Below are 21,631 nucleotides of genomic sequence, written 5' to 3'. Positions count from 1 at the left end.
ACTGCGCCACCCCAAATTACGTGTGAAATACAACGAACTCAACGACTTCTCAGTAAATGAGCTCTGAGAAAATTCCCAATGTGGGGGTAGCTCCAACAAGAAAATCTTTCGGTGCTCGATTTCGGAGCTTCGAGTGTGCTCAGAGCAGCGAAAGATTTTTATTCAAACCAACTCGCTCTTTCTTCACGCGATCCCGTTCTTCTTTGTCTAAACGTTTAATTGAAAAAGCAAGTGGATAGTCGCTTTTTCTTCCTGAATCTAGCGCCACATTGGGGATTTTCTCAGAGATCATTTACTGAGAAGAAGGTTGCGGCGACACCACTGCCGCATATTTCCGCATTCGCCGCGACACCGCTTCGTACGGCGAGGCACCACCATAGAGGCACCATTTCCACGCCTGAGCAAAACAACAACCTCGATAAGAGCCACCAGATAAAGGACTTTCTCATTAAGAGGAAGCTTTAGCTAGGGCTCAACTCCGACGCGGCCTATTCAAATACATGTAAAAGTAAGAAACGCTTTTCTGAGAGAATCCCTGGACCGATTTTAATTTGTTGCATTCGCAAGAGAAAGCTAAATTCTAGTGACTGTTGGAAGCAGAATTTTGATTTAGGGCCAACACGCCCAACACGCCCAACACGCCCAACAAATGGCAATGCTAGGGCCTGAATTTTGGTTAAAATATTCTGAAAAATTCGAAAGTTTGAAAAAAGAATAGAAGCACGAAGTTTACAAATTCATAGCTCTGCATCAAGAGCAGTTATGGCGGTTCCGCAAATGGCATCCGAAGCGAACAAATTTGATAAGTCAATTCATATCTTACGTGAATGAGCTACGTTATGTACAAGGGTTCTGCAAGAGCTGCATTTCCATATCACTAATATTTTTTGACATTCATATGTAACAAATCGATTTTGTCTGCTTTAGATGTGTTATTAGATGCAATTCACAGAATTGTTATATCATTTTTCATTGCTGAGTCAGAGTTGTAAACTTGATAGTTTCGTTTTCTGAAAATTTGAGATTCTTGTCAAGTATTAATAAAACATTGACGATCTAAATGAAAAATTCGAACCAACAGTCACTAGAATTGAATTTGTTCTTTTAAATGCAAAAAACCTCGTAAAATTTCGAGCAGTGGTTGCCGCGAACAACGAATTCTGCTTTTACATGGATTTAGATAGGAACACCCGAGTCCCTAAGGTTTCCTCTTAATGCTTCTCCGGCGTGGAATGCGGTATAAGCGCATTTCTTTATTGAGACACGTATTAGTTGACAGGAACACAGCCTCAATGACTACTTATTTTCGAAAATTTACGGTTAAATTGCACTCGAATCTTAAGCAAACGAACTACCCTTTCTGTGTGACGCTGGCAAGTAAGCGGGCAGGCATTTAAAAAATGTTAAGTGAAATTCTGACGTCTTACGTGCCAAAAGCACGATTTGACTATGACGCACGCCGTAATGGAGGACTCCGGATTAATTATGTGCCACCGTGATCAAATGTTCGCTATATATATATATATATATATATATATATATATATATATATATATATATATATATATATATATCGTTGCGAAGAAAGATACTTCTGTGCGGTTTCGTGTGAACTACCACCGCCTGAACAAGATCATTCACAAGGACGTCTACCCTCTCCCGCACACGGACGACACGATTGACAGTCTAAAAGGCGCAGAGTTCTTTTCATCTGTATATTTGCGCTCAGGGTATTGGAAAGTATCCATGGCGGACGCCGATCGGCCGAAGAAAGCCTTTGTCACGCCTAATGCCTTCTGGATTTTGTAATGCGCTCGCAACATTTGAGAGCATCATGGACAAAGTTCTGCGCGGCTTGAAGGGGCACACGTGCTTGTGCTATCTTGACGACGTTGTTGCTTTTGCTCCCGACTTTTCCACGCACCTTCAACTGCTCCGGTCTGTCTTAACGTGTCTAAGAAACGGAGGGTTACAACTAAAGCTCCAGTAGTGCCGATTTGCTGATCGGCAGCTGACAATTCTAGGTTACGTCGTCTCCAAGGATGGAATTCTCCCAGATCTAGCCAAACTTCTGTCCGTTGCCGAATTCCCTAAACCTACATCCGTGAAAGACCTGCGCAGTTGTGTAGGTCTGTGTTCCTGCTTTAGACGCTTCATTCGCAATATCGCCGCCATCGTATCGCCCCTGACGAAGCTCCTTGGAAGCAGCGGGCCCCTCACTTCGTAGTCGTCATCCTGCGCAGCTTGCTGACGTCACCTCCAATTTTGCGTCACTACCACCCGACGGTCTGCACAGAGGTACACACTGATTCCAGCGGTGTTGACCTCTGTGCATTCCTTGCACTGCACAAACACGGGTTTCCTGAGTACGTTGTGGCTTAATTAAGCAAATCGCGCGCTTACGAAAGCCGAGAGTAACTACACTGTGACGAAAAAAGAATATTTGGTGATCATCTGGGCTCTCAATAAGTTCCGCCATATTTGTGTGGCCGCCCATTTGACGTCGTCACGTACCACCACGCACTTCGTTGGTTGTCGTTACTGAAGGACCCCTCAGGCCGCTTTGCCCTTTGGGCACTTCGCCTGCAGGACTACGATATTCGTGTGCTCCACCGTAGCGGCCGCCAGCACTCTGACGCCGACGCCATCTCGCGTTGTTCTTGCCCGACGACAATGCCCGCTGCTCCGTATCCCAGCTTGCCGTTTCTTCCCTCGACCTTACCACCATCGCTTCCGAGCAGCGCAAGGACCACTGGATTGCCTCGCTGATCGACTTGCTCTCTGATCCATCGGCACAACGAACCACTCGCGCGTTACGTCAAGCCCACCATTTTGCCATACGCGACGACCTACTCCACCGACGCAATTACATGTGCACCGCCGACGGCAGCCAGTGGTTGCTACTATTGCCTCGCAGTCTGCGTTCTGAAATATGCGCGTCATTCCACTCTGACCCCTAGTGTGCACCCTCGGGAGCATTCAAAACTTACCGGCGCATTCGACAGTGGTACTACTGGCGCGGGATGTGCGGCTACGTTCAGAAGTTGGTTCGCTCGTGCCCCGATTGTCAGCGCCGGAAATATTCACCGCGCCTCTCGCCAGCCGGTCTGCAACCGTTACCTTGCCCTACCCGGCAGTTCAGGCGCGTCGGCATCGATTTGTATGGGCCACTTTCCCTGACATCTGCTGGTAACCGCTGGGCCATCGTGGCTGTTGACTACCTCACGCGATACGCCGAAACTACTGCCCTCCCGGCAGCTACAGCACATGATGTTGCTTGCTTTTTGCTTCTGCGATTCATACTATACTATACTATACTATACGTCATGGTCCACCACAGGAGTTGCTCAGCGATCGTGTATGTGTCTTCTTGTCGGAAGTCGTCGAAGTCATCCTCAAAGAGTGCAATGTTGAGCACCGCACAACTACTGCTTACCATCCGCAGACCACTGGCCTCACAGAACGCTTTAACCGTAAGCTTGGCGACATGCTCGCGATGTACGTATCCTCCGACCACACATATTGGGATGCCATTCTGCCCTTCGTAACCTACACCTACAATACCGCCACTCAGAGCTCTACTCGCTTTTCACCATTTTGCTTATTGCACGGCCGGCACCCGTCGCACACAATCGACACAATCCTTCCGTACAAGCCGGATGCATCTGAGTGTGCGCCTATTTCTGCAACAAGTAGACATGGCGAAGAGCGTCGCAATATCGCGCGGACCTTTACTTGAAATGACCAAGGGCACCCGAAGAGCGTTCGCGGTGACGCCACTTCTGTGCCCACGTTCCTCCCCGGCTCTCGGTCCCTTCCACTGCACCTGGGCTCGCGTCGAAACTACTGCCCAAGTATGAAGGCCCCTACCGCGTCGTCGAACGCACATCTCCGGTCAAATACGTGATCGAGCCCATTGAATTAACCCTCTTCGGACATGCGCCGTCATGGACGAGCCATCATCAACGTCGACCGCCTCAAGACCTACTATGACCATCTTTTTCGTTCCGATGGGTCATTGTAGAGAAGGATGGGAACACTATAGTGGGTCATCCTCTTCAGCGCTTTTTCTCGTGAATGCCGCTCGTGCTGAGAGTCCGTGCCCTGCGCTAACGGTCGGTCCCAAACGCCGGTGACTAATAACCGCCGCCACAATATATATATATATATATATATATATATATATATATATATATATATATATATATATATATATATATATATAGAGAGAGAGAGAGAGAGAGAGAGAGAGAGAAAACAGAGCCTGCGATTTACGAGCAATATTGGGATTGGGTACAAAGGAGATGCATGCCCTAATCCTATAAAATATTTAGGAGGCACGGCATTGATTAATTTTAAACGAATAACTTCCATATTTATTATGCCTGACTCTCTTAATGTTGTACTTTCGCGATTTTAATGACAGCTGTAACAAATTATAAAGCGTTCAGTTTTGTAGAAAACTAGCCATGATTTCTTGATGCGACTAGTTCGGCCAGTAAAATATCTACTCGTTTTCCGACTTTTCTCCTTATTGCTTGAAATGAGGCAGATCATAACGAACGAAAGGCAATGCCGTTTCATTTCATACTTCAAACTATATCTCACAAGCGAGGATATAACGCCAGATAAACATTACGATGCTCAAACAATCTTGCTGTGTTATTTGACACAATAATCAATGCGCTAAAGCGCACTAGGAAAAAATATTCGTCGCATGCTGTCAATCCCAGAAGCTGCACTTGTTCAATGGATTCATTGGTGTGCCCTGTGCACATCCGAATGCAGTGGCAAACTCGTACGAATTCTTCAAGGGCACGTTGACTCTGTAAGAAAAGCAAACGCACACACATACACACAATGAAAGTGAAATGCCTTCCAAGCACACCAGCGCTGTTACTAAGAGCTAGTGCTAAGATGTAAAAAATTGAGTGGCCATCACGGTCCTGCGAAAGTGGACGCCCAGTGAAGCTGTAGAAGCCACCACTACAACATCTGAGGGAGGGTATGCAATGCTTTATTGTTTGAGTAATGGTAGTAATGGTAATTTTGGCGACACGCCACCGCTGCTCGTATTGCCGTATCTTTTCCCTTTGCCGCTCCTCGTACTCACGCTGGTCCTAAAGAGTTTTAACTATGCGCTGCCTATCCATAGCGGTGCTGCGACAACAATGAAATCAGTTGCTAGGCTGGTTCTTTTGTATACAAAGGCTAGTGACGTCACTTCCCACGTCGCAAGCTGCCGTCGCCGCGGCAGCTTGCGCAACAGTAATCTTTATCGCGAAGCGCATGCGGTAGAGCACTACGTGCCTCGCATTATTATCAGGAACGCCTTGTCATCAAATATGTGTTTCAGATGCTTGTTTTGTATTTGTTCTTTATTGAAACGAATGCGTTGCTGTGCTGTATGTTGTATGCATGATACAAAAGAATGTTTATAATTTTCGCTTCAATCGTAGAAGCTTTTCTTTAGCTGTTGAAGGTCCCTTTTTTTCTATGTGAGGACGCGCGGGGAAATATTCTGACCGTCTAGAGGCTAGGAGCTTCGCTGTAAAAGCAATGGCAACACTGGCATTTGCTCGTATGCACAACACTATAAAACTCACAAAGCAACGGGGAGTATACAGCACAGCACAAATCTTTAATGCATGTAAATAAGTAAACACATGAACAAATAAATAAAGAGTGACGTTTTACGTGCCAGAACCACAGCTTGGTTATGAGCCACACCTTAGTGGAGGACTCCGGATTAATTTTGACCCTATACCTTGGGTTCATTACGTGCGCCCAAGCTGAGTACCCGAGCGCTTTTGGTTTTTTCAATTCGCCCCACAGAATTGCGACCACCGCGGCCAGGATCAAACCCGCGACTTCGAGCTCGGCAGCGCAACGACACAGCCACTAAGCCACCGCGGCGGGTTATTATTGTACTTGTAATTGAGATACTTCTTGAGATGATATTGAAATGGCAAAAGTGTAAAGTGACGACAGGCCGCAACTTTTACGGGACAAGCTCAATATCTGCGATGTTGTCCAGGATGCGGTCTGCTCGACACCGATTTCATCCTTCCGGCACCCACCAAGCCCGAATGCATCTTAACACCATCAAAAAAATAAGAAAAAAAGAAAAATCACTGCTATGGTATTGTCTTCGGAATGTGGGATTTATATCAAATACATCAGCGGGGCAGGCGACGGTCTGGCATACTTATTTTCTAAACGATAGGTGCATGCGAGAATGCGCATCGTCCGATTAGGTGACATTGAGCAATTCATCTACATCTGAGCGCATTTAACAGATGTTCACAGCAAACTGCCACAAATAAATGAGTTCGCTCGATGCAATTTCGGTATAGCGAACGTGGTAATTCCTACACTGGAACCTACAGAGCATTTTAAGCTAAGCCCTGAAGTCTCTACCAGAGCTAAAACTTAATGACACAACGCTCGTAGTCTGTGTCCGACACTCTAAAGCCGATTTTAATGTACACATCTAGTTCAGTAGTGTAGAAACTTAGGCCGACTGGTGCAGCACATGCTCTTCTCTGTGCATCGCGTCTGAACGCTGGTCTTCCAGAATTTGAATCTAGATTTCCTGCTACTACACATACCCCGTGAACTGGCTCACCTTTCGCATAATGCCTTCTCCTTACATATCGGTCCAGCTTGTCTGTTTTCTTCAGTGTGAATGCTTTTTCGCTGACTGAATCGTGTGCCGATATATGCACTTCGAGCATATTTTTGCGATATCGATTGTATGGTCACTCCAGGCGCATTTCTGCCGCCCGTGTTGCCGTCGTCGTTGCCTTGAAGTCCCGTCGAGCAAGGAAACTTCTCCTCCGTCCCCCGTCCCCCCGTACCTAGGCAAAGTCAGATATTCAAGGAGCAAAAGCCCCTGCATGTTCGCTTTCGTACACGATCTTACTCGCGCCTGCGCACAAACATCGGGCAACTTCTGAAATGCCGCGCCCCGCTGCGCTGCCTGGCAATTGTAAAGCCGCGCCCGGGCCGCTTGGAGTAGTGCGTGCCTCCCTCCCTACCCTTCCCTCCCCGGGTGCCTTGCGTGCGACGGAAGACGGTGCGTTTCCCTCCCTTGCTTGCGCGAGTTTGTGCCGTGATCGCCGGCTCACCCTCGCACGCTTTCTCTCGCGAATGCACCATACGGCACGCGGCGACGATTTTATCACCCTTGGACATTATACCCCTCGTGAAAATCCTTGATGTTTTGTTGGAGATAGAGCGCCGTAAGTCGCGAGAAAGCTATAATCCGGCATGACTGATTAAGCACGAGCGCCGCAGGCACGAGAAAGTTAGTTCGTCGTACCTTTACACACAGAAATCACCAAATGGGGCGTCAGTGCCCACTGTTTCACCTGCTTCACCTGGTCCACCATGCTGGCAGCCAGCGTCGGAGCGTAAACTTTACCCCACTCCGCAATGCCGGCACGCCTAGGGGACAAGCGCATACAACACCAGCAAAGACTCCGTATTACCTAGGTAAAGTAAGATATTAAAGCAGTAGAAGCCCCCCACATTTTCTCTCTCGCACCCACTCGCGCCTCCGCGCAAGCGTCAGGCGACTTCTGAAATGCCACGCCCCACTGTGCTGCCTAGCGATATTGTAATGTCGCCGCCCAGGCGGCCGCGCGTGCCCGCCCGGGTCGCTGCATCTTGAAAGCCATCTGCGACGGGAACAGAGTCCGCCGCGCGCTGTGTTTCCGCGACTTGGTTCGCGTTGATGCGAGACGCAGCACGAAGGTCAATTATCTCGCTGCTGCTGCGGCGTTTGCTCACTCCAGCGTTTTGACAGCGAGTTTCCGCGGTCATCGAGTGAGATGTGTTCATGTTTGCTCGTGCAGGCGTGACATCATGCTTGCTAATTTAGCTAGTATGCTATGTTTACAAGAGTATACGGCTGATAATGCTATCTTTATTTGGCATAGCTGTCTAGCAATTTGCTATCGCAATCGATGTTTCGGCTTTCGGGCGAAGCTGTGACTTTTCTCTTTATACGAAGTTCACCTTGTTGTACTACCTTCATTGCCCTCTAGCTTCAGCATTTAGTACAGCGTGAAGAAAACAACTATATTTTAAGTAAATGGTCGTTCTTGGCGCTTTCAAGTGACGCTTGAGTGAAAGTCCGTTACGTCGCAAGCAAATAAATATACTGTTATCTGCCACAGCCCGACGGCAAAAGAGATGCATCGGAACAGGTGTAGTATGCCGCGTCTCGTTCGAGAACAGCGTACTCGATTTGGAACGAAAACAGTTGAGCAGAAATCAACGAAATGATTTGCCAACACTATTCTTTGATGATCTTGCAAAGTACACAAGATGCCTATTAACGCTGGACGTATTGCTCACGGTGATAAGTGCAATTTCAAAACGTTCGGAAAAACGAGTGTATTTTCTCGTGCATGTGATATGAAAGGACAGATAGCTAAAAGAACATCCGAGCAAATTTTGCTGCACTTACCGGTCACGCATGACCATCCACTTCGCCTGATTAGGGCTGTGTTGGCTTGTGCAGTAATTCTAGAACAAGAAAGCCAGGCAACGATCATCACAAAGTGAGCACAGCAGAGTGACTAAGCACAGAAAGTTAAACTTTACGATTTGGATGTTGATAGCACGATCTGATAATGAGTCACGCAGTAGCGGGTTCGCTGGATTATATCGGGTCAGCTGGCTTGCTTTAACGTGTACCTAAATAATGCATATTCACAAGCGTTCTTACATAAAAATGTGGCCGCAACGGTCACGATCGTCACGGCCACGACCTCCAGCTTAGAAGTACAACGCCATGTTCACTAAGCTAGTGCGGTGGGCAGTGAAGTGCTTCTTTCTTATGATGACAGACTCACTGCCCGTGTTGTTGAAACACTAGCCTTAAATACGAATAAAACCACCAGGATGCACACTAACAATCAATGAAATATTTTCATTCTAATAGCTCTATGCGAGCGTACGCTAAAAAAAATGTGCATGAATTAAAACTATACCGACCCAGCGTACATGTTAGAAAAAGTGAAGCGAACCTTTCGTGAAGTAGTTGCGTTAATGACATAAATGGGTAATCTCTTGCAAGGCGTTTCGCAGCAATAGCGATTACGCTGATGTATGGCGAAATGGGAAAAACAAGGAGACTCCCACCAAGCGACCCACGTATCCCAGCTGTCCGTGGATTACTCTGCCTCCGGGATCGGCCCAGTTTTTTTTTACGCTACCTTAGGAATCAGCGCAGATTACAATTAAAGAGTTTTACAATAGGGGCCCCAAAGGGCTTTGTGGGTGTTCGCGTTGGGGCACGTATGAGTGAAGAATCTTTAGAAAAGGGCTTTGCGTTTGCGGATAGGAGTCTTGCGTTTGCAGCACAGCTACGACATCAAAAAAAGCTATTATAAATAATAAAATACAATATACGATTTTATGATAACAAGAGTAATCTCGACATGTGTTTTCGCGTTTAATTACAATTTGGAGGTTATTCTAATATCAGCAAGCAATTCGCTGCACCTAGTTTTGAGTAACCAACCTTACGTGCTTTCACAAGCCATGTTAAGCTATGTTAGACCTGCGAGCTATGAAATTGACACTCCGAAGTGGAATTAGCGGTGTCTAATGAATCATCTTCAGTCGACACGTTAGTTGAGAGAAAGAGATAAGCGTATTTACTTCTCCTAGCTTCCGAACTTCACGCGTTACCATGAATCGAGCCCAGTTTGGCGCTGGGTTAGAGCGGTCGCTTCGGTGGGGGCCGCCATGTTTGTTGATGCAATGCTATTGATGCAGCTTTTGTGACTCCCCCTAAATCAGTGAAATAGCGTGCCCGACGCGAAACCCGAACGCAGACTGTGTCTCTCGTATGCGCAGTGGATTCGACGCTGTTTCGATGGGGCCCTAGAACATTTGGGGCCCCTATTCTCAAACTCTCGATTGCATTATCTCCGTGATCGGCCCACTTTACTCGTTGGGAAAGCTACCGAGTAGACGTGCCACACCTCGGAAAAGAGGGCAGGCAAAGCTTTGCCCTAAAGAGAAATTACGAGCTCCAAGGTATATATTCCTCGCAGTGGGGATATTGAGGCGCCACGTTTTTTCATTGCGTAATTCCGTACCGAACAGAGCCGGCAACCGGCTTATCTTCAGGGCTAGCACAAACAGCCGTACAATACGCCGACCCGTTATGTAAGTGCCAAGGTATATGTCAGCTGGTGGCAAAGCTTCCGTAGGAGTCCACATCTAGAAAGCGGTGGCGTGTTACAACCGCCGCCATATTATGGTGCTGGGCTCAACGTTTATACATACTTTGCCAGCGTGTACATGTCAGCAGAGCAGCGCCGCTTACTTTGCGCAAAGCTCGACCGCAACGCCCTCACAATCCCCAGAAACAAGTCGCGCCCGGCTCGAGAGCAGGAGTTGCGAAACTAAACAGAGTGTCTATAAACATTGGCTTGGCTCCATGATGTCAAACACGCTGTCTCTGGCAATGGGTTTTGGCACAATTTTCATTCCAAGCTGCGTGACCTATTCAGATGGACCTTGTAAGTGATGCCCTCTGCGAGAGCCTCGACTGCCATAGGGGCGCCTCCCTGCTGCCGTGGTACACGTAATATGCGAGAGGATATTGCGTGTTCACTTCGATATACCTTGTGCAAACCGCCGCAATGCACCTTCCGATTAACGTCATTAGGATGGTGCATCAAAATGCGCAAGAGATGTAAATGACACGTGCGCTTCTCTTTTTGTGGTCAGTCCCGTCTGTGCGCCTTTCGCTCCTGTAAGTCAGCACGCTGCGTGACATCTAGGAGAAAATTTTTCGGACGTAAGTTGACTGCAGTGTTTAGAAAGGATCTTGAGCAGCGCCGTTTGTCACGTTTTCTCACATCAGTTCATACCGTGTGCCCCAGCTAACGCGGGACAAGCTGTTTATAAACAAGGGCTCCGAGATCCGACGATGTAACTAATGATGTTTTGTTAGCAATCGCCTCGAGCACAGAAAATTGTGTAATCACAGAAGTTCACCTATTCAAGCCTATATTGTGCTACGGGTGTTTAGGGACACGAAACCGAATGACAAACGGAACGGAACAGAAAGTGACCTCGGGAATTTACCCAATAAAGCATGCTACGCATGACAGTGACAAGAACTTTATTAGAGTGTCCTGAGGAACTTGATTGGGGGGAACCGAAGGCTCCCCAATCAAGTTGGTGGCTCCGCCCACGACGGGACAGTGACGTGGTGACTTTCCTCAACGTCGTTGGCCCTCTGGACGGCCTGTAGTTGGTTCGTGAAATCCGAGCTCTTCAGCAAGGCGTCCCACTTGGACTTGTATTGAAAGTCGGAGCGCGCGTTGTACAGGCACAACCAGAGCATGTGCTCGAAGGGGAAGCATGCGTGACCGCGTTTGGAGCACGACTGCGGCAAGTTCGGGTCTACCCAACTAAGCGCTCTGGGGATGAGGTAGGACCTGGTCTGTAGGAGCCTGAAAGTAACGGCCTGAGCCATGTTAAGTTTCGGGCTGGGAGGACGGAATTTTCGCATGACAAAAAAAAAACAAAAAAAAAAAACCAAGCCGCGGCTTCTATCTAGTACCAGCAGCGAAGAGCTACACTGTCTCCTTACCACTTCTTTGCGATCACAAAATCAGCCATTGAGTGGTGCTGATTCTTTAAAAGCTCTTTTGAGAGCGCTGCTGTTACGCGCGCGAAGCGTGTGGGCCTACCTTCACTTCGCATTCTCTTTCGGGTTTTGCGTCTCAAATTTGATGCGCGGAAAAAATAACTGGGCGTAATGCAGCTGTCTAGAAACTGTTGAATACGTTGTTCTCAAATGCGATGCACAATTTGACATTCGAGCTTACAGAATTATGATAGTAATACAACTTTAGGCAAGTGATTTGAATTATTAGGTAATCACTGCTAACAATAAAATTCACCAGCGTGCGCAAGGTGACTGGTAATAAAACATCGTCGTCTCTTATCGTCGCATCTCGTAACCGCACCCCCCCCCCTTTTTTTTTTTAAAGACAGCTTGGCCCGCGTCTGGTGGGACGCATGGTAGAACACAGAAGAGCAGCTCTATGAGACGGGCAAGATATGACGAAGTACAGACACCATGGCTGAAATTTTGCGGGACAAAATTGATTTTGCTGCTCCGGCTTTGTGATGGTTGTTCTTTTGTCATTTCTCTTTTATTAATGCTGTCTATTCCCTCTACAAAAAGCATAGCATACCATAAATTCCTACTCTTGTTAAAATAGAGCAGTGTCTGCGTGATTTCTTTTAACCTTGTCTCGTTTCCCAGTGATGCTTTGCTGCAATCAAGGACATTGCAATCTGCCCGCCAGAGTCAATACTTGCTAGCTTATCAGAAGAGTTTCGAAATCTGGGCATCAGCAATTGAGAGAAAAGCAATGCAACAGCAGAGGCTCGCGTAGGCGACACTATTCTCTCGAAAAAAAAAGACAGCTTCGCAAATTCCTTTGTTTTTGCATATTGTGCACAGCAGTGCGCGTGAGTACCATTAAGCATGAAATTGTCATTCTTGGATATATTGAAAGGATAGGTCCCTGACTGAAACATTCACATATTCGCTTGTTAAAGTCGTTAACGGTCGCTGAGCTGTCTGTTCCTAAAGAAGCGTATAGCGTCAAACACGCGAGTTTCCCGCGAGATTCTAAAAATATTTCAAACTGAGCCTTGGTCACCTGTGCTTTCTTGAAGTTCCCTTGTTTGCTTGTTCGACGCGATTATTTTCTGATGAATCTTGCTTTTCGCACGGATCTTAGCGGCGAAGAGATCGACGGTAGCAGGAGTAGTAGTAGTAATTGGATCTCCATTTAAGGAAGAAATACGTTAAAAATAGCTAAATAAAGAGCAAGGAAATAAAATTTAGTGCCGACCGCACTATAACTGTTTATAGCGCAGACGGCTGGCAGCTGAACTGCGACCAGCAGTTGGGATGGGAGAAAGGACAGGGAGAGATGAAAATAGAGAGCAGAGCTGCGGAGTTGCAAGTTAGAATGATTCCGGAATCATTCCATAGTTTAAAACACCCGGTACGAAAGGGGAGTGGAATGATGGCACCAGTCTGATAGATGGAATGGGAATGGAATGGGAGCCCGAGGTTCCGGAGTGGAGTTGCAATGGAATAGGCACCTAGCTATTCCTGGAGCACTAAGTACTCATTTGAAGCGAGACTACAAAACCGGTAAACTTGCCGGTTATGCTAATCTAGAGATAGTAAATTTATTACATTTCTCTGTGTTTGCTAAATGGGGCTTTTTCAGTATCTATACCTATAAGTAACTACCTCTGCCGGCTAATTATAAAGAGCGCAACGGACTACGCAATGTACACTTATAATGACCCGGAACTTATGAGGCCACGTTGCGAACTGTTGCTCTCTGCATGAATGCACGGTAATTTTGGAAAGCACGCCACGACTTTCCGCACACTGTAGAGCATCCAGAAGGCGCGAGAACAGACGGTATTAGGGTATTTTGTACTTTGATCTATTCAAGTAAATAATAATTAAGGCAGGTGGCAGGCAAGAATGTCGTAAAGAACTTTTTCCCCATATATTTGACGCAAGACCAGGTTTTCATCATCCCGTAGATCGCCCGATACAAAGGAGAGGCCACAGCAATAATCATTATGATCATTGATGTCGCAAAGCGTGTTGCTTCTTACGCGAAAAAATACTGCGTAACAATAATTTTTATGTCGTTAAAAATTGAAAAACATGTTTTTTCTTTGTCGCAAGGCACGTAGGTGCAAACAGTATACAATTATATAGAAAGCGTTTCATTTACTGAAACTCAAGAAACGGAATGGACCAGCTCAGCCACTCCAGGAGGGATAATGATGCGACTATAACCATTCCGAGGAGTCAAAAGGAGAGTGGAATTACGGGGATCTCCACTGTCCTGAATGGTGTGGGAATAAAATGAAGGCTTGCACTCCGCAGCTTTGATAGAGGGGCTACGTAATAGAATGGAACTATGCACATATGGACAGCGGAGCGACTAGGTCATGGTTGCCTATAGTTCGCTTGGGGAGTGACTCCTTCGAGACAGTGCGTCTCCTGGCCCCGCACACCAGCCCCGTTAGGTTGCGATAGAGCACTCGGATGACGAAGCCCGACTGCTCCAAGAAGTCACGCAGTGTTCTGTGAGCCGCCTCCCGCGCCCTTTTCCTGTGTATAAACGCGTCACGATGCCGTACAGAAGGACTGCGTGGCTATGCGATCGACGCCGTCGGCCAGCCGGCACGGGCTGTGCTCGCTGCCGAGCACATTGCAGTGGCTTGGGAGCTGCTGAAATCGGGCCCCGAGCAAGTGGAGGTTCTCCAGTGTACGAATCACGCTTGGAGAATAACTTCTTTTGCTGCGATAGCAATTTTGTGGGAACTCCAGGTGAATTTCCGCCGTAGTGGTTGCCCCGTTGCCCACATACAGGGCCAGGGAATACCTCGCGTAAAAGAATATAAATACCTCGATATATGAATAAACGAAGGCTTTATACATATGGAAACACAGGAAAAAACAATAACAGTAAAGCGGAAGACCAACGCGGCCATAATGAAACACAGAGCGCTATGGGGATACAATAGGTGCCAGGTGCTTTGGGGTATGTGGCAAGGTGTAGTGGTTCCAGGACTTACATATCTAAATGCGGTTGTTTGCTTGAAATCCTGGGTACAATCAGGACTCGACGGCAACCAAAGGTCAGTGGGACAGTTAGCATCGGTCGCTCACTGGATGACTACAAATGAAGCTGTGCAGGGTGATATGGGCTGCACAAGTTTTGAAGTGAGGGAACGTCACAGTAAAATTAATTATGAAGAAATACTGAGGAATATGGAAGAAAGTAAATGGGCTAGGAAAGTGTCCAGGTAATTTGTACAGGAATAACATTGGTTCAAAGTGGCGGAATGTAACTAGGAAGCTTACCAGCAAGTATGCGGTCTGTATGGTGAGCAACACAGCAACAAACAACGTCAAGCGGAAAGTCAGAGAGCCTGAGATAATCTCATGGGTGGCGGCAATGGAAAGGAAGCCTGCCAAGTATCTACTATAAAGAGGGAAAAAAAAACGAAATCACGAAAGAAGCAATATATGATAACTGAAAGTGAAGCTCATTACTTTTCGAATCGAGATCAGGATGCCTTAGAACACGCACATATAAAGCGATATATGAGAAGGAAGAAGAAGCATGTGCTTGATGCGGCAAAACTAGGGAAACGATCGAACATGTTCATAAGAATGTGAATATATCTGCCCAGCGGTCGATTTAGGTACCACTGGCCTCCTTGAAGCCCTTGGGTTCAGCGAGAGCAGTAGTAAAGTAAGCATGTCCGCAATAGAGATTAGTAAGAGGCGATTGGAAAATTGGAGGAAGTAGGGAAACGATAAACAACGGAGTCGTACAAAAACGAAGTTCACAATAGCGGTTCAGAAGCTTTAATTAAGGGAATTTATCGTGGGCTCTTTTTTTACTTTTTTTTTTAACGTAGGTAGGACATTAGGAAATAAAATAACAATAGCTTGGTGGTGCAACCCATCCTTCCAAAGGGGACGCTCATAACATCCATCCATCCATGGGATGAAGGCACGGAGGGTGCGCGCAGTTTTCTCACGCGCGCTAGGAGGGAGGGGGAATGGGGGCATGCTAGTGCTCACCTCCTCCTCAACCCTGCCTGGGGCGGCTGGGTGCGGCGATGCGCATCCTATCTTGGAGGTACTCTGCAGTTGTTTGCGAAGGCTAGGCCACCCGAGGTAGCTGGTGGATTCGTGTGCGCTATGCTGTCCCACGCTTAGTTCGCATTGAAGTGAAAGGCAGCACGACGGGGGAATTCGCTCGCCGCTGCTGTCGTTATCCATCACGCCAGCGTTCTGAGGGCGAATGTCCGCTGTCATCGAGTGAGGCGTGTTCGTGTTTGCCTGTGTGCGCGTCAGCTGAAAGGGGAAGGAAAACAGTTATCATCTTTGCCTATGCCTCCGCCCTATTGTCACACTAACCGCCTCACGCAACAGCCGCGTCACATCACTGAGGAGCGTTGCGCCGATCCTCTCTTTCTTCCATGCGTAATCATGCCAACGATAATTAAAATTTAGAGTCAGATATCTCGGAGCAGAGACATGCTAGAAGAATTCTTCCAACTGATACTGTGTAGCAACACGACTGCCTCTAACGTTTAACGCGACAGCGTTAATGAGCTCGTGTCGCTGAAAAGCCGTTGTCGTCGGCGTCGGCGGCGTAGGCCGACAGCGAAAAATGGCGGAAGGCAATTCATAAATAAAAACAACTTGCAAGATGGGCTAGGTGAGAATCGAACCAAAGTCTCCGGAGTGTGAGACGGAGACGCTACCGCTCAGCCATGAGTTCGATGGTTCAAACGGGACAAAAGCGCCTCTAGTGAATGCGGTGTTGCCTTAGAAACATGCCGTAGAAAGTTATACTGCGGTCTATATCGGTAATTATGAGCATGTAAATTACAGAAGTCGCAGTTAAAGGAGTAGCGAAGTACGTTTCCGCTACATTTCTTCTGCGCTTGGCGCACACGCAGAGCCATCTTGCGGCAAACACAGAAGACCCCCTCCTCGCACTGTACGGCGCTGCCCCGACAGTTGGTGCGCCACTCGCCCCGTTCTCCACTTCGTCTCGTTTGAGCGCATTGGGGCCGTGTGGGGACCGGTGCGAGGATGCCCCAATACGCTTGCGTTTAATAAGCTTTTTCGCTCTCTCCCCTTCACGCTTCCAGCGTGCGTCACTCGAACCCTCGTGTTTAGGCGACGCGGCTCCTCTTTCTGCTCACAGCGCGATGCCAGGTGCAGCGTCCGGTGCGGGACGCCTCTGACGTGATCGCTGCGCCGTAGCGCGTCTGGTGGGAAAGCGGTCCCTGCGATGTGTGCCGTGCTGCTGACGAGGAGTTATGCGTCTGCGTCGTGCTCCCAAGCGAGATAGAGCACGATCCCATCGAGGCGTCAGCCCCGTGATCGCGTGCGCCGTCATGGCGCGGCGCGTCGCGGCCCGGCTGTCCGTGCCGATCACGACGTTTGGCTCGCGTAGATTGTTTCTCCCTCCGAGACACCGAGTTCTTTGGTTCGTTCCGCTTTCTCTGACGCACGTTTCGTCTTTGTGTGACTCAAGAGCATGCCGAGAGAATGAGTGGGCGGTGCGAACGGGGTGCGATAACGCTATCGCGTTATCTTGAAGGCGATGCTTAAGCCTCCTCCAATTTTTCAATACAAACATATCCACTTACTACAATCAACAAAATGGTAATTATTTAATTTTATTTAATTGGGCTGCTGACAGCGATAAGCATCATGTTACTCTGTCCACATAACTTATATGCACAGGTTGTCTCGCGTGCCTCCTAGTGCGTAATTTTAAGAAAACCATACAGCTTAATTTTGATCGCCCGGTATACCACTAAGCGGATTTGTAGCGTTGCAAAGCTTAGAAAATTAATGACCATAGTTCTCAGATTTAAAACTTTGAAAGGATTTCACTGACATGTAATTTGCATAACATTGCAAAAAAAGTTCCTGTTCATACAGTGGGCACTTCGCTTTTATACTAACAGAATTAACAAGCATGATGTGAGCACACATAGGCAAACATGAACACATCACACTGGTTGACCACGGACACTGGCTGTCAGAACGCTGGCGCGAGCAAGCGCAGCAGTAGCAGCGAGCGAAGTGACCTTTGTGCTGTCTGTCGCTTCAACGAAAACAGCACGGACAAAGCTATGAGCCGTCTGCAGATCACTTTCAAGATAAGGCGCGGGCTACGGCGCGCGGCCGCACAAAGTACGCACTTGATTACAGAGCAGAAGCCTCCCCTCTCCTTCCCGCGCTGCCTCCCCAATTTCCTCCTTCTCGCGCGCGAGATCGAGCCGCGATCGTCAGTTCCCCTTGCGCCCGGTCGCGAAATACGCAGTTGCTACCGGAGCCCAACCCTCCATCGTTCCCAGCCCCCAACGGCCTTTCGTGCGACGGAAGGCGGCGCGCTCTCTCCCCGCCTTCCTCCCTCGCCCGCGCCAGAGTGAGCCGCGATCGCCCGCACCCCTCGCGTGCTTTCACTCGCGCATACAGCATCGGCGCGAGGCGACGGTGTCATAGCTCTTGCACGGAACATCATGCGGGACATCACGGAGAAAATGCGCCTGCAGTGTCCAAATCACTGCTGTCGCAGTAATACTTCGGAAATAGTGACACACCAGAGAATTCCAACAAAGCGGTTCACGATACAGTTTGAGCGCTGTTAATAATAAATTAATGTAACAATATGTGATTCAGATTTAAGCGGAGACGTCGAGGTTCATAAATGCTGTCGATTCTCTGCAATTCCCTCGGGCTCAGGATCACGCGCACTACGGCTCAGACACCTTGTGAGACTTACTAAGGCAATCACGGCCTGTCAGAGTCTATATGCGAATCCGAGTGAGCCGGGAAATGCCGGAGTTCGCTGGCGTAGGCTGTCGGCAAACCACTTCTCACGTGGTATAAACAACCACGAGGCCTAGGTTGCCCCCCCCCCCCCAAGTAAAGGAAGACTTCACTGGATATAAAAAAGCTTTACAGCGCCCTAAGTAGGAGACTGATACAAGGAAACTTTTGACAGATCCTGAGAGATGTTCCTGCCAGGGATGTTCGCTTAATTTGTGTGGCTTCTTTCGCAAAGAAGGAAATCATGCGGTGCAAGCGTCTAGTCGCAGAGGAACTTGCACCACAAATTTTAGCACTACTTGCTTTTCCCTGAGCTTAGCCTGTCGCGGTGGCCCAGTGGCTTAGACGCCGAGGTGCTAACTTGAGGTCGCGGGTTCGATCCTGACTGGACAGGCTGCACAGGGTGCACAGACTTCAAAATTAATCTGGAGAACCCTCCGTTCGACTTGCCTCATAATCAGATGATGTTTTTGGCACTGAAAATCCCAGATTTTTTTTTTCTCTCTTAGCTTGACGCCTCACTCCAAGGCCTCCTTGGTGCAATCAGTGGTGGTGGTGGTATAGAAAACATCCGGAATTACTATAAATGGTGTAGCACTGCGCTGTCTATGAGCTAACATTGACTCTACCCTCGCTCCCCCCCCCCTCCCGTCAGGCTAAACAGTTACTAGCAGTTAACGGGGCTTCACATGCACGTTTTCATACTCCTTCGTATACTTACAAGAGCGTAATAAGCGAAAAATAGTTGTTCTGAGTTCACGTTTTCAAGATTGGTGAAGCCATAGTCCCTGTTCAGGTATTGCTTGGTGAAAAGTCGATCTTCATAGGCCTGCAAAAAAATAAGGTGAGGACGAACAGACAAAAAATAAGTATACGAACTGTTCCGGTGGAATGGTAGGCGCAAGGACTGGTACAACGTTGAACATTTGTCGCGGAGGCGATTCGCTGGATTGACGTTCTTGTATTAAAACTGCAGGCGTCTACGTGAAGGTTTAATGCCGCAAGCGAATGTTGGTTGAAAAAAATACGAAGGCTAGACCCACAATGGCCAATTTGCAGCTTCGCTCAACCAATAGGCGCAACGTGTGCAGCGTGATTTTGATTTGACATACTATTGCTGATGGCGTACCTCCGCGACAAAAACTTTGCACAACGTTGTGCATACTCCTACTGTCCAAAACATGCGCTTGTTCCTGTGAGAAGCATGAGCAGAAGACAGCAAGAAATTTACCTCGTAAGCAACGACGAGACCCGAGTTTTCCTCAATTCTAGACGCCGTAGTCATTGCCTGTAGGGAAATAAGGTGCCAAAAATTACGTGTCTGGAAGCAATGCGAAAAGACCGACACTTTGTGGCGCAAACAATAAGCGGGTGTTTTATAACATGAACTCTGCAGCCGCATAACAGCTTTGCGCCTTTTATGAAACTATACCACCTTGCGGATTTCGGCAGAAGCTTTTTGTATAAACCGCCGTTTTTCTAGCTCGGAATCTGTCAATAATTCTTCGAGAGCACTGAGTTTAGAGATATGTCTCATATGCGCTTCTTTTATTCCCCTCTTGTGGTGCCGGCTTGCCAAGAAAACTTAAGAGAAGGGCGTTTGTGACGCCATCAAACCGCCACGGTTACCGCTTTTAAACAGGGCAAGTGTGACTTGCCCGACGCATCATATAGGGAAAGAGGTTTATCAGGCAACGCATTGAAAGGTCAATAAGAATAATATAATATTTAAAGCCCAACAGTGAACATGGGGGAATTAGAGAGAAGAGTTATAATATGCCTAATTGTATATATACATATATATGCAAACTTTAGTAACAATTTTTTTGGGGTGTGTAAAGCAATGACGAAAAATGGCAGCCTAGCAATTATACGCTCGGTGTCCAGGCCGGTTATGCAATTCACTTTCATAATAATAATGCATGCACAAGGCGCTATTAAAGATTGTCACGGCATCCCTGAAAGGAGAGTTTTTCAGTTACAAGTTACCTTTTAGGAAGTAAGCCTCATAAATAGCTAGCATTGTTGCGCATAGCGACCAAGGGACGAGACTTAAGCGAGAAAACAACACACGATACTCGAGCGATTCATGCAAGTGCAAGGCAATCTTCCAGAAGGCGGTCATTCTGCTGAAAAGTAGGAACCGGAGAAAAAAGAGAAGTCGTGGAAGCATACGCCATCAAGATAAACGCACAGGGCTCATGTGTCAGTGGTCCGTCTATTTCACTTAGCAATAAAGAGATTAGCATAATCACTGACAACAGAGGGTAGACCGTAGGTATAGACCGGGAGAGCACCCTTGCGCATGCATGTAGTCTATATGTACGCTTCGTTACCTGAGAAATAAACCAGTTGATCGTTTGCGCTCAGGTGTTGTGTGTTGTTTTCTCGCTGAAGGCCTGTCCCTTTGTCGCTCTGCGCAACAGTGTTAATTATGTCGCACCAATTATGTCGAATCAGGAATTTTTCTATAAATACCGCGTCAGCAATTCGCCCCATAGGCACCTGCTGCTGACGAATGACTGCTCACTGCTGCGATAATTCTGCGCATACAGCATTTGGGCCAGCTTGGCCTCCACGTTCCTAGCTCTATCGTTCGGCCAGCTCTGCGCCCCGGTGTTAGTGTTATCGGGAAGGGTGAGAAACACGCGTTGGATCCGATTATATACGGCTCGTCTTGAACGAACCTGGCGTGAGTAGCGTTCCCATATGCCGGCAGAAGGTGCCAGTATACCACGCGGAAGCAACGATATAAACGTTTACAAGGCCTGCATACGTCAGCAGACTCTTGCGTACGCGGAGCTATAAGCGTCCCACGGATGCGGTGTGTAGCGCACGTGGAACTCTCCCGTTTACGTGCGCAAAACTTCTGCGCACGTGAAAGTAAAACTGCCTAATTCTCCTACCAAGCCGCATACGCCTCCATTTGGTCCGTCGGCATGACTTCTGCTCTTAATTACGCCTGATAGTACGAAGAGCTTATCAAAGCATGCAAGGGAAGCTATAGCGCTTTGACTACGCGCATGCGAAATTTCGGCCTCGTAAACTTTTATATAGAAGGGTTGGTGCCTGCGGCTATATGATGAAATTGAGTAATCAGTTGGAGGCATTCCGATTGCACCAGAACATTTTAGATTAAAAAAAAAAAAACTCAGCGCCCTTCTACTC

The 21,631-nt window shown here is 47.7% G+C and overlaps 1 protein-coding gene across 1 annotated transcript in view; it reads right to left on the bottom strand.

Moving 5' to 3' along the window:
- Positions 1-4,723: 4,723 nt before the first annotated feature.
- Positions 4,724-21,631, bottom strand: part of LOC142570647 (neprilysin-1-like) — a 116,253-nt gene continuing 99,345 nt past the window's right edge. The window contains exons 19-22 of the mRNA XM_075679008.1: positions 19,695-19,751; positions 19,185-19,292; positions 8,477-8,535; positions 4,724-4,826 (exon numbers count right to left, since the gene is read on the bottom strand). Coding sequence (XP_075535123.1) covers positions 4,724-4,826; positions 8,477-8,535; positions 19,185-19,292; positions 19,695-19,751 — 327 coding nt within the window. The remainder of the gene's footprint in view (positions 4,827-8,476; positions 8,536-19,184; positions 19,293-19,694; positions 19,752-21,631) is intronic.

The sequence above is a fragment of the Dermacentor variabilis genome, chromosome 2, assembly GCF_050947875.1.
Source record: "Dermacentor variabilis isolate Ectoservices chromosome 2, ASM5094787v1, whole genome shotgun sequence".
NCBI lineage: Eukaryota > Metazoa > Arthropoda > Arachnida > Ixodida > Ixodidae > Dermacentor > Dermacentor variabilis.
Note: the sequence above shows the minus strand (reverse complement) of the source record. Positions and strands in the feature narration are given on the sequence as shown.